Source organism: Pristis pectinata, chromosome 6 (genome assembly GCF_009764475.1).
Source record: "Pristis pectinata isolate sPriPec2 chromosome 6, sPriPec2.1.pri, whole genome shotgun sequence".
NCBI classification, from domain to species: Eukaryota; Metazoa; Chordata; class Chondrichthyes; order Rhinopristiformes; family Pristidae; genus Pristis; species Pristis pectinata.
This window is the reverse complement of record NC_067410.1, coordinates 98,909,964-98,922,301: the sequence shown is the minus strand read 5'-3', so window position 1 is coordinate 98,922,301 and position 12,338 is coordinate 98,909,964. Positions and strand designations below refer to the sequence as shown.

At 42.1% G+C, this 12,338-nt stretch overlaps 1 protein-coding gene across 2 annotated transcripts; it reads right to left on the bottom strand.

Moving 5' to 3' along the window:
• Positions 1-4,241: 4,241 nt before the first annotated feature.
• Positions 4,242-12,014, bottom strand: rnf7 (ring finger protein 7). 2 transcript variants are annotated; one of them, XM_052018035.1, is made up of 3 exons: positions 11,831-12,014; positions 7,218-7,265; positions 4,242-6,753 (listed from the first exon to the last, which is right to left on the bottom strand). In XM_052018035.1, exons 1-3 carry the CDS (start codon positions 11,994-11,996, stop codon positions 6,635-6,637), a joined length of 333 nt encoding a protein of 110 aa, XP_051873995.1. In that variant the 5' UTR covers positions 11,997-12,014; the 3' UTR covers positions 4,242-6,634. The 2 variants fall into 2 exon arrangements, with proteins under 2 accessions (XP_051873995.1, XP_051873996.1); XM_052018036.1 differs by having other exon boundaries at positions 6,697-6,753; positions 11,838-12,014.
• Positions 12,015-12,338: the final 324 nt, after the last annotated feature.

Genomic DNA, 12,338 nt, shown 5'->3' with positions numbered 1-12,338 from the left:
AAAAGATATAAATGTGTACGTCATAAATTGACGTGATGGAAAGCAGAAATATGGTAATAACGTTAATGAATATGAATGAAAGAATACAGACATATGTAAGAAGGAGAATGTTGCACAGATTATGTGAAACAAACACACCTATGGCAGGATAGTATTAGAATTCTTATGACTTGCTGTCCTTTCTTCAAATAACCTTGCTTAAAGTAACCCTTTAGAGCTTTACTCGTATAGTTGCTCAGCTGGAACATACTTTTTTAACCTTCGTTCTTTACATTTAGTCCATGAGAAGTTTCAAACTAACTAAAATATTTAAGTTGAAAGGATAATGTTTGGAAATCTGCCGACATGCATAAAAGGACTCTGAAAAATAGCTTGCAAGGACTCACAAGGTTAACAATAAACCGTTTTGGAGTTATGTAAAGAGTAAAAACACATGAAAGAAACATGGACAGAGGCAGCAGAAACTATAATGGGGAATAAATAGTCTTTTCTAAAATAAACATCTGTCCATAGAGCAGAGAAAAAGGGCAAGGAAGCCTGAAATTAAGACAAAGGGAGGATTTACAAAGGTATGAAAATGGTCATGAAGAAAAAAAATGACATTAAATATATCTCTAGAATCTGTAGGCTTCTACCCGTGTATAAAATGTAGATGAAAAATATCAAAAATATTTCTTTACCTCATAACTTTTAAGATTCCTAGGTTTTAGAATTACACCTCTTGATTAGAAAATTCCAAAAGTTACTATTTTTTAAAAATTGGGAATAAACCACAAAACTATAGTTAATTGAAGTTTAAAACCCAGTTGATTGGTAGATTATTGAAATCTGTTATTAGGTGGTTCTTTTTAAATTTTCAACACTGATATTGATATATTATTAATAGGTAAATATACCATGATGCAAATGGCAGGTCAATGGAGGTTAAGTATGGATCAACCTTGATGCAGCTGAATAGTGGATCAGACCCAAAGGGTTGAACGATTGGTCTAATTCCAGGTGCCTAACATGCAAAAGATGTGTCAACTGTCCACTTTCCCCAAATAGAAGGGTTTAATTATCCACATCTATATACAACCACACCTAGAGCTGACATTACCCAGATTACCATTCTAGTAAATAGGGTATGTGTTCCTCAACAGCTTGGATTATGTTATAATAGACAAATGCTAGCAGTACGTATTTTGAATTTCCTTGTGTTAGTACCACCAAGAATGGTTGGAATGGCCAGTAACCCGGGTTCAATTTCAGCCGCTGTCTGTAAGGAGTTTGTACGTTCTCCCCGTGTCTGCGTGGGTTTCCTCTGGGTGCTCCAGTTTCCTCCCACATTCTGAAGACATATGGGTTAGGAAGTTGTGGGCATGCTATGTTAGCGCCGGAAGCATGGCGGCACTTGCGGACTGCCCCCAGAGCACTCTACGCAAAAGATGCATTTCACTATGTGTTTTGATGTACATGTGACTAATAAAGATATCTTATTTTATCTTAATTTCCCTGTGTAATTACAGGTAGACAGGGTGGTTCAGAAGGTATTTGGCAAAGTTGCCTTCATCGGTCAGGGCCTGGAGTACAAGAATTGGGACATCATATTACAACTGTGCAAAACATTGATGAGACTGCACTTTGAAAACTGTGTGCAGTTCTGGTCACCTGGGTATAGGAAGGATGTCATTAAGCTGGAAAGGGTGCAGAAAAGGTTCACAAGGATGTCACTGGGACTACAGGGCTAGAGCTATAAGGAGAGACTGGATAGGCTGAGACTTTTTCCCTGGAGCATCAGAGGTGACCTTATAGAGATTTATAAAATCATGAAGGGTGTAGATAAAGGTGAAAGATCACAGTCTTTTTCCCAGAGTAGGGGAGTCTAAAACCAGAGGAGATAAGTTTAAAGTGAGAGGGGAAAGATATAGAGATCTGAGGGGCAACTTATTCCACACAGTGGGTGGTGGGTATATGAAACGAGCTGCCAGAGGACAAGGTAGGGGGGGCACAATTACAACATTTAAAAGACATTTAGACAGGTACATGGATAGGAAAAGTTTAGAGGGATGTGGCAAAATAGGATTAGCTTAAGTAGTCAAACTTGGTCAGCATGGACATGTTGGACTGAAGGGCCTGTTTCCGTGCTGTATAACTCTATGATCAAGTTCATAATTCAAGCATAGAATCACAAACTTGATAACTGCTCATCAGTGGCTTTTCCACAAACCTTTACCGGTGTTGTATCCACAGCAGTAGAGTGAAGTTGCAGCAATTTCCCAGCAGTTTCTCTGGAGAATCTCTGCTGAACTTGTCCCAGTTATTTCGTCCCAGGAATGACAGTCTTTGGAGTGAATTGCATTTAGTTAAATATTTTAAATTATTTTTAAAAGTTTATTTTGTGATCTTTTTAAAGAAGTGTTAAGCATTTTTGTTTCATGTGCAATAGTTTTTCAAATGTTTTTGAATGTCAAAGACAAACATTCGAAAGTTTTTGAGATGTTTGAAAGATGGCTAAATTGGAATGTATGCTAAGCCATCTGTCAGCTTCTTTCATCTGTTTCATGAGCAGGATCTGTTTGGCATCCCCTTTCCCCCTCCAGTCACGTGACAATGTTTACATGCAGAAACACTACTGCTAATGCAAAGCCCCGTCGTTGAAGGTGGGACTTGCGCTCGTCAGCAAGTTGATGCTGGGAGATCCACATGAGGTAAGTTAAGAATTTACTTGTGGATCAACAGCATACTTGCAAGAAATTTTCACCCAATATTTTAACTGGCTTCATATTTTGTAGAACCCTGCCGTTGTCTTGACATATATATCAATTAAAAAGTGTTGTGAGAAGTACATTGTGGTGCTAATCTTGATGCAATCATTAAATCAAAATAACTCTATACTGTATGAGGAAACAGGATATGCACAACTCAATGCTTTCATTGTGAAGTTAAACCAAAGCAAGATATTTATTTAATTCTTTGTTCTAGAAGCTTCCAAATTTGTTACAAAATAGCAGAAGCTCATCCAGCTATTTTATTTAGCTGATTATTCACTTACACAAGCTGATGACCTGGCAGACACAGATTAGGTGTATAATAATACCTCATCCTGCCTTAGCATAAAGACAATTGGAATCCTATTAACCGACACCAGCTGCTTAATATATGTCCTGGGAAGTGATGAGAAAAATGTTTACTGGAAATACAACTTGTATGTAGAAATAGTTTTATATTCCAAATTATCCATTTAATTGATAAATTGAAAGATAAATAAAATTTATTGATCAAAGACTGAAATTAGAAAGGCAATTGTCTTGGCTGCTACTTTTATTCAGGATTAATTTAGGCACCAAATGTGCCTTGGACTGGAAGACACCACAAATGCCATGATGAAATTCTACAGATTGCATTAAACACAAGGTGATACTTTGTGTTATAAACTGTCTGCTGCTGCTGAATGGCTAAGGTGCTAATAGCAGGAAATTCACTGGATAAACATTTCCCATTATTTGAATACAGCTTCTCCCCAGGTTATGGCAGGGTTCCGTTCCTGTGAACTGTACGTCACCCAAAAAGTTTGCAAGTCAGAAATGTGGTTGCAAACTGAGTTCCCACACAGCAGAAGATGCCTGCAGCCCTGCCACAGCCAGCAAATTTGTTTCACCAGTCAGGCTGTACATACATCAGGCGTTTGTAAGCTGGGGAGAACCTGTACCTGTATTTAAGTGGCTGAATTTAATGCCTATTACCTTAAAGTGATGGAGATTGGTGGGGGGATTCCCTGTTACATCTTCCAACCCAATGCAGTTATTGAATATTGGGCAGAAATGGCAGGGTTGGGGGCGCGTGTGCAATTTAATCCTTGTTTGACCTTTTCTTTTGCAAATCTTTGGAAAGGTATTCAACTTGGATGTTTCAATAATGTTGTATCTAAATGATCCCATAAGGCAAAGTGCTAGGATCCCAAAATTGTTATTTGTAAAACGTAATGCAGTTGGGAGTAGAAAAGGAGTAACAGACTATCTGTCCATCATTTTGTCTCTGAAGGTTTCACTCGATTAAATTGGGTTAAGAAACCGTAGCAAAATATGAGTAAAGCATCATTTATTGATGCTTTAAACTGCAAAACTTTAGTACGCCAAGAAATACTCACACTCATTAGAAATGGTAATTGTGAGTTTAAGGAATCATTCACCTTTGGAAAAAACCCTTTTCTGTATCTCAATAATTAACTACATCCTAGGAAGTTGAAACCATCCATTCAGTGACATGATGTTTGACTTTAATAGTCAACTAGGATTTGTACACACATTTGAACGGGAGATAAATGCCTTTAAGAGTTAACTCCAGGAGTTCACAGCAGATAAATTAGCATTTGCAAAAACATCAGTAACTTCTATTTGTATGTCCCTTTAATGTAGCAAAACATCCTATAGACTTCACAAGAGTATTATTAAACAAAACTGGTGAATGAGCCACAAGGGGGTATTAAGCTACATTAAAAAATTGGTCAATGTAGTTTTTAACAACAATCAGAGGAGGAAAAAGGCAAGAGTTCCATGGAATTGGGCAAGTGCCAGGTGCAGAAATACTGCTGGAGGACATACAATGCTGCCTTACCTACAAAAAGGAGGCTGCTGAGGTTGAGGTGTTGACTGCTCACTGCTGTTGCAGTGTGTGGATAAAACATTTTTAAAAGCAGCAAACCACGGTTGTTACTCTTCCTGTTCAAACCAGGGTTCATCATTGCCCATTTTGGTAATACATTAAATATCACCTATTATGCATAAAGTCATAGAGTTTTACTGCACAGAGACAGGCCCTTTAGCCCACCATGTCCACACTGACTATTTTGCCTGCCTACACTAATCCCAGTTGTCTACATTAGGTTCATATCCTTCTAACCCTTGTTTATCGAAGTGCCTGTCTAAATGTCTCTTAAATGTACTGATTGTATCTGACTCCACCACCTCCTCTGGCAGCACGTTCCAGATATCAACCACTCTCTGTATATAAAAAAAAATTCACTTCAACTCCCCTTTAAAACTCCTTCCTCTCACTGTAAACCTAAGCCTTTTTGTTCGTGGTATCCCTATCTATGCCTCCTATAATTTTACATACCTCTATCAGGTCAGCCCTCAGCCTGCTTTGCTCCGGGGAAAACCCAGCCTATCTACTCACTCTGCAGGATGACAGTCCTCCAATCCAAGCAACGTCCAAGTGAATCCCTACACTTCAGTGCAACCAGATCCTTCCTATAGTGTGGTGGTCACAACTGCACACAATTCTCCAAGTGCTGCCTAACCAATGTTTTAGGAATGCAGGGAAGAGATATTTGTTATCTAAAAAGCACATGAGAAAGTGTTAAGTCAATAAGGTGTTATGATCATTGCTGCTAATACATTCTTTATTAATTTCAACATAGTTTTGTTTAAAATGGGAGGTGCAAGGCAGAATTTGGTTGTAAAGATTAAAGAGACTTGAGAGGAAAGAAGCAAAACTTCAAGATGGCATCAGAGAAGAAGAAGTGGCAGTGTTAAACGTTAATGTAAAATACTGTGGATGCTGGAAATCTGAAATAAGAAATCGCTGACAGCATCTTTATTGCCTTCTGCGGGAATGTATATTACAAGAGCTGGTGTAAATGGTGTGTGAAATCGGTATGTTTAATGGATATAGTGAGCATGCACGGATCCACTGATCTCTACAAACACGAAATGGATCTGGGAGTACAGCAGGATCACTGCAATCCTATAAATGGGCACACAGGCTTCAAGGCATGTAGTGCCTACCCCTGGTCCTTTTAACACTTTTATTTATCTTGTCTCTAGCATCCAACTCAAGGAAGGGAATATAGATCTCAGAATCAGGCACTATTCTTCAATTCAGCAATTACAAGTTTGTGAACTATTTAATTACTTAGAACATGCTGTAGAGGTTTGGACATACCGTATACAGTACATGACTAAAATCTTTGATCCATGAATAAAATTTTACTTGAAATCCAATTTCTTGTAACCATTTTTTCAAATTATCTCTCTCTCCTTTTCCATCTCTCCCCACCGGCCCATTCTCTTCTTTCTGGCACTTCCCGCACTGGCCCGTCTCTGGCTGAGGGGCTTTCCAGATTTCTACCTATTAATCTGGGGATCTGGATGGGAACCGGTGCACAAAGGGGATCAAGGAAGATTTGTAATCTTGAAACTACCTTTTCCTCAAGAGTAAAGCCAGGGTAGTGCAATATTTACCCACCAAGGGAACTTCCTGCAGGCAGAATGGGAACTAGTACATGGATTATCAATGTTTCATGATGGCTCCGTTGAATCGCATTAACCATTTCCAATTTGAAGAATCAAATGCTACATTTTAGTGAAGAAACTATCCAATATCCATACAAATGTAACAATCTGAGTGACACCCAGGTAAGAAACAAAATGCCAGAAGACATTTAATACTCTCCAACTTTTTAATAAATATACACAGGTCATACCCAATGGCATATGATTTATTTAACACAGGCAGATCATCTTTGTGTAAAATGGCTGAGGGGAAGGAGGGGCTACTCTTAGAATGTTCCCTTTATAACAGCAAACACAACTCTGCCATATCAAACACATCAACCTGGCACCCATAAAGTTGGTGGTGAATGAGAGCAGCACTATTTTCCTATTCTCTGCACCACCCAGTCCTGCTGACAAAGAGGGCAGCGATTGTTCTGTTTCACCCACAGTGACATGCAGCAGTTGTGGAAGGAGTGGTTGCATTCTCCCCAAACCACTGTAAAACAGAAAAAAACATTTCACTTAGTAATACCAAATAAAAACATAATTTCCTTCCAAACACAAATATATTTATGGACTATATCCTTTGAATCAGAACACAAAATGATTGCTGAATAAGTTTCTTTACAGTACACACTGTGTGATAAAATTAACAGAGATGGTTACAGCCAAAGAGTTAGGAGTCCTTCAATATAATAAGAACATCTTGATCCATGCATCCTTATATCTCATGGCTATTCTTAGTTTAATTTTCATTCGCTTAGTTTGCAGTAGTTTTATCGAGATTATTTTTTCTTTAGTTCAGCCTGTGATCGGTATTACAAACAGCTGATATTGTGTTCAAGAGATAAAGGGTTCTTGGTGATATTGAGAGGTTTTCTCCAACTAATAAAATCGAACTCTGATTTGCAAAGTGACAAACAATCAACTAGACTACAGGAGCACAACAGAAGAACTTACCAACACAATCCTCTTGTTTGTTTTCAGCTTGACACCGGAGACAAGCATCTAAACAAAGAACAAATTATTTAACAGTACAGTGGAAATTAGAGAGTTGAAAACCAAATCATTTTTGTGACAGTGACTATTGCTCTGTAAAATACTGTAACCTGGAGATCTTTCTTTGAATCTTGGATGTGGTGGGGATATTTTTCGATCTCCCAACCCTGGATTTTCCTCAGAGGGATTGGACGGAGAACTTTGATGACATTGTGAACAGGTCTTCAACATAGTTGCACCAAACTTCATTCTAACTATGGGGGTGGGTGTGGGTGGGTATGGGATTATTCAGCTTCATGAAGCAGCATCTATACTGTTCCTAATGTCACAAGTTCTTCGGCAGTTCTTGACCTCACAATCTACCTCATTATGACCTTGCACCTTATTGTCTACCTGCACTGCATTTACTCTGTAGCTGTGACACTCTGCATTCTGTATTGTTTTACCTTATACTACCTCAATGCACTGTGTAATGAATTGATCTGTACGAACGGTATGCAAGACGAGTTTTTCACTGTACCTCGGTATACGTGAGAATAATAAACTAATTCCACTGTCTTTGAAATGATGCCAGTTGAAGCTTTAAGTTTTTACCTGCTTTCTAGCTAACACCTTTGAACATTTTATTACTCTATGTTCACCTCTTTTGAAAGTACATTTATACCACATCAGCTTTGTCGTTTACTCTTCCTTCAGCACTAAACCAGCATTTCTCTCTTTCTGGTGTATTATTCCCACTTGTCTTTTCCAGCTGGGATTATGTTTGACCTTTGGAACCTTTCTCCTTGGACATCCATCAGTGTGAGAACATCCTTACGTGGCACCAGTCCATTTCCACCAATTACTTTCCCTCCCCTCCCCGGGGTCAACAAATGCATCCAGGGTTCTCTTTCCTAACTCCTTGGTTAAAATCAACTTCAGCATTTTACCATTGGTAGTCTTCTGCTTACTCAACTGACTCCATCCATCTGGGGATGGCACAATAGTTGGCACCGCTTCCAGTGACAGGGTTTAATCCCGACCTCAGGTGGTCATCTGTGTGGAGTTTGCAAGTTCTCCCTGTGACAGCACAGGGTTTCCTCCAGCTTGGTAGGTTAATTGGCCAGTGTAAATTGCCCCTAATGTGCAGATGGGTGGTAGAATCTAAAGGGAGTCGATGGAAATGTGGGGAGAATGAAAATAGGATGAGTGTAAATGGGTGTGATGGTCAGTGCAGACTTGGTTGGGAAAGAGCCTGCCTTTGTGCTGCATAACTCCATCCTATAATGCTGCTTGTCTGATGTATAAGTTAACTTCTTCCAGCATTTCTTAACTCATTATCCTTGTTCGTCACCCTCCTCCAAAGGTCATCTCTAACCATTTCCCTCCCTCACTCAGCCTGAAACAAACTGTTGGAAAGAAATGAGTCCTTGCTATGAAAAAAGTCCTTACTATGAAGATAGCATTCCATGGTGGGTGACACAATGGAGCCTTTCACAGGCACCAGGGCAAAATTAATGGAGACACAAGAGACTGCAGACGCTGAAACCTGGAGCAATAACAAACTGCTGGAGGAACTCAGCGGGTCAGGCAGCATGTGTCGAGGGAAATAGACAGTCGACTGTCCCTCTACAGATAAAGCCTAACCTACTGAGTTCCTCCAGCAGTTTGTTTTTTGCAGGGGAAAATTAATCACGTTAGCTGTTTTAAAAAATAGTTGTGGCTGATTAAACCCATTTAGACCCAGAGCATCCTTAATGTAACAATAATGGTCTATAAAAGGACTGTCATTGAGATACCTAGGGATACTTTAGGCCAGATAAGCCAAAGCTCGAGCACCTTAAGGCAGAGGTAGCGTGGGTGTTATTGAGGAAAGTTCCACAGCTTGCTGTGTAGGTAGCCAAATGCTGTCATCAAAAGTGGAGCAGTTGTAATTGAGGCTATTTTTATTTATTCATTTTTTGTGACGTGGGTATTGCTGGCAAGTCCAGTATTTCTCTAAGATCTCACCAGGCAACAGTGATTCCTCCTCTGGCTGTGAGTTCCAGAATAGCAACCATTAACTTTCCCCTCAAATCCCCTTCAAAACTCCTTCCTCTCACTTTAAACCTAAGTCCTCTTGTTGTTGGTACTCCTACTATGGGAAAATGATTCCATTTCCCCTACTTATGCCTCTTATGACTTTATATACCTCAATTAAATCACCTCAGCCTCCTTCACTCTTTCTGCCTTTCTTTTCTGGTAAAACTTTTTGACCTGGAAAGCTAATTGACTCTCTTTCCACAGGTGCTGCCTGAACTGTTGAGTGTTTCCAGAGTTTTCTGATTTTATTTCAGATTCCGAGCATCTATAGTTTTTTTTTGATTTCTATTTCTTCTGAGTGTCTCACAGACAATCTGTTAAAGTTCCTGCCAGCAGGAGTCAAAGTATTTACAGAGAAAAACTGCCCTGAAGTCCACCACGATTAGCACCAAAGAAGGGGCTCTTAGCTTCTCCACCAGAAGGAATCAAGTTTGGTTTGATGAGAATGACCAAGAGGTCCAGGAGTTAATCAACCCCAAACACTTGGTGCTCTGGGATTGGAAGCTACACCACACACCTGAAGGCTGAGACCCAGAAAACCCAGGACCCAAAGAACGGATGGAAAGTAGAAAGGGCGTAGGAGGTCCAGCTACACACCGATGTTCATGATATCATAAGACTATTGAACGGTTCCCTAGTACATTAAGGTGGACGCTTGACCTCACAATTTACCTCGTTATGATCTTGTACCTTATTGTCTACCTGCACTGCACTTTCTCTGTAACACCTTATTCCACACTCTGTTATTGTTTTACCTTGTACTACTTCAATGCACTCTTGCAATGAATTGATCTGCATGAACAGTATGCAAGACAAGTTTTTCTCTGTACCATGCGACAATAATAAACCTATTTACACACCCATTATTCAAGGCTGTCAAGACAAATCGACAGCTCAAACCCCACCCTACAGGAACACTCCAAACTTCAACCTTGACTCTTTCCTTGAAGTGAGCACCATTAACTCCATTCCACAGCAAACTATCCCATTTAGCCTACTGTCACCCCGACCAACAAAAGGTCAAAAAGACAACACCCCAGTGCATTATGGGGAGGTGTTGTTGTAGGGGAGATGCTTTCTTTATAAGAATTAGTTTCTGGAACCGGTTGGAATTGGTTTATTATTATTGTCACTTGTACCAAGGGACAGTGAAAAACTTGTCTTGCATACCGTTCATACAGATCAATTCATTGCACAGTGCATTGAGGTAGTACAAGGGAAAACAGTACAGAATGCAGAGTAAAGTGTAACAGCTACAGTACAGTGCAGATAGACAATAAGGTGCAAGGTCATAACGAGGTAGATTGTGAGGTCAAGAATCCATCTTATCGTACCGTTCAATAGTCTCATAACAGCGGGATAAAGCTGTCCTTGAGCCTGGTGGTACGTGCCTTCAGGCTTTTCTGTCTTCTGCCTGATGGGAGAGGGGAGAAGAGTGAATATTCAGGATGGATGGGGTCTTTGATTATGTTGGCTGCTTTACCAAGGCAGCGAGAAGTATAGACAGAGTCCGTGGAGGGGAGGCTGGTTTCCGTGATGTGCTCAACTGTGTCCACAGCTGCACTTTCTTGCAGTTACAGGCAGAGCAGTTGCCATACCAAGCTGTGATGCATCCGCATAGAATGCGTTCTATGTTGCATCGATAAAAATTAGTGAGTGTTAAGGGGGACATGCTAAATTTCTTCAGCCTCCTGAGGAAGTAGATCCAAGGACCAGGATCCAGATGTCACGGTACAAATCCTGAAATGAACATTAATGTGCTCACTATGACACTGGTGCATTTGTAGAGCTTGCATATGAAAACTAGCAATGGCTTTTCTAATATAAGAGAGTGCACTTCAAAAATCATTCTCCCATGACTGCAAACCATCCAGGGATGTTCTGTAAGGAATATGGAAATCATTTTTGTACTGGTGTTGGGGTCAATCTGTGCCACCTCTGGAGGAGATTTAACAAGGTTCTCACTGAGATCCGTCACCACTCGGCAGCAAAACGTGAACCACATCTTCCCCCACCCCCAGCGCAATCCTCACCACAACTCCTCACCTACCCACATTCAGTCCTCCACCCCCTCATCCACCTCACCCCCAGACCCCACCCACCTCACCTCCACCTCCTCACCCCAACTCCCCTCATCCATCTCACCCCCTCATCCACCTCACCTCACGCCACCCCCCTCACCCCAACCTCCCTCACCCACCTCACCCCCCTCAACCACCTCACCACCACCCCCCTCATCCCCACCCCCTCATCCACCTCACCCCCACCACCCTCATCCCCACCCCCTCATCCACCTCACCCCCACCACCCTCATCCCCACCCCCTCATCCACCTCACCCCCCCTCCCCTCACGTCAACCCCTCACCCCCACACCCCCAAACCCCACCCTTCTCCATCCCACGCCTTCGCCTCCGCGCCGTTGTTCCCCCGTCCACCCCGGGGTCCCCGCTCTCCCCGCCGGCTCTCCGCCACTCGAGCGCCCAGGCTGCAAGGCCCCGTCGGCGGCTCCTTACCCATCACCTGCACCCTGCAGATGGCGCAGGTATCGCACTCCACGTCCCAGCTCCACATGGCCACGGCGTTCCACTTCTTCAACGTGAACATCTTGTCTCCGGACTTGCCCCCCGACCCCGCCACATTGTGAACAGAAGCCGGATCCTCCACCTCCTCGTCCGCCATCAGCGCAGGGAGAGCGGCCGCCAGGGGGCGCAGCGACACCGCAATACCGCACCGCGGCCGCCAGGGGGCGCAGCGACACCGCAATACCGCACCGCGGCCGCCAGGGGGCGCAGCGATGTCATTTTCCAGTCTCTGCCTCACCTCTCATTGACCTGCCACTGTCTCCCATCTCCATCCCTGCTCCACTACCTGGCATAACCTACCTGTGATCTCAGTCCGCCAATCACCTCGGACTCCTTTCTCACCACTTCCCCTCTCCTCTTTATGCCGGCCATCTCCCCTCTCTGCTCTCAGTCCCGATGCAGGGTTTGGACCCGAAATGTTGACGTTGTGCTTCCACAG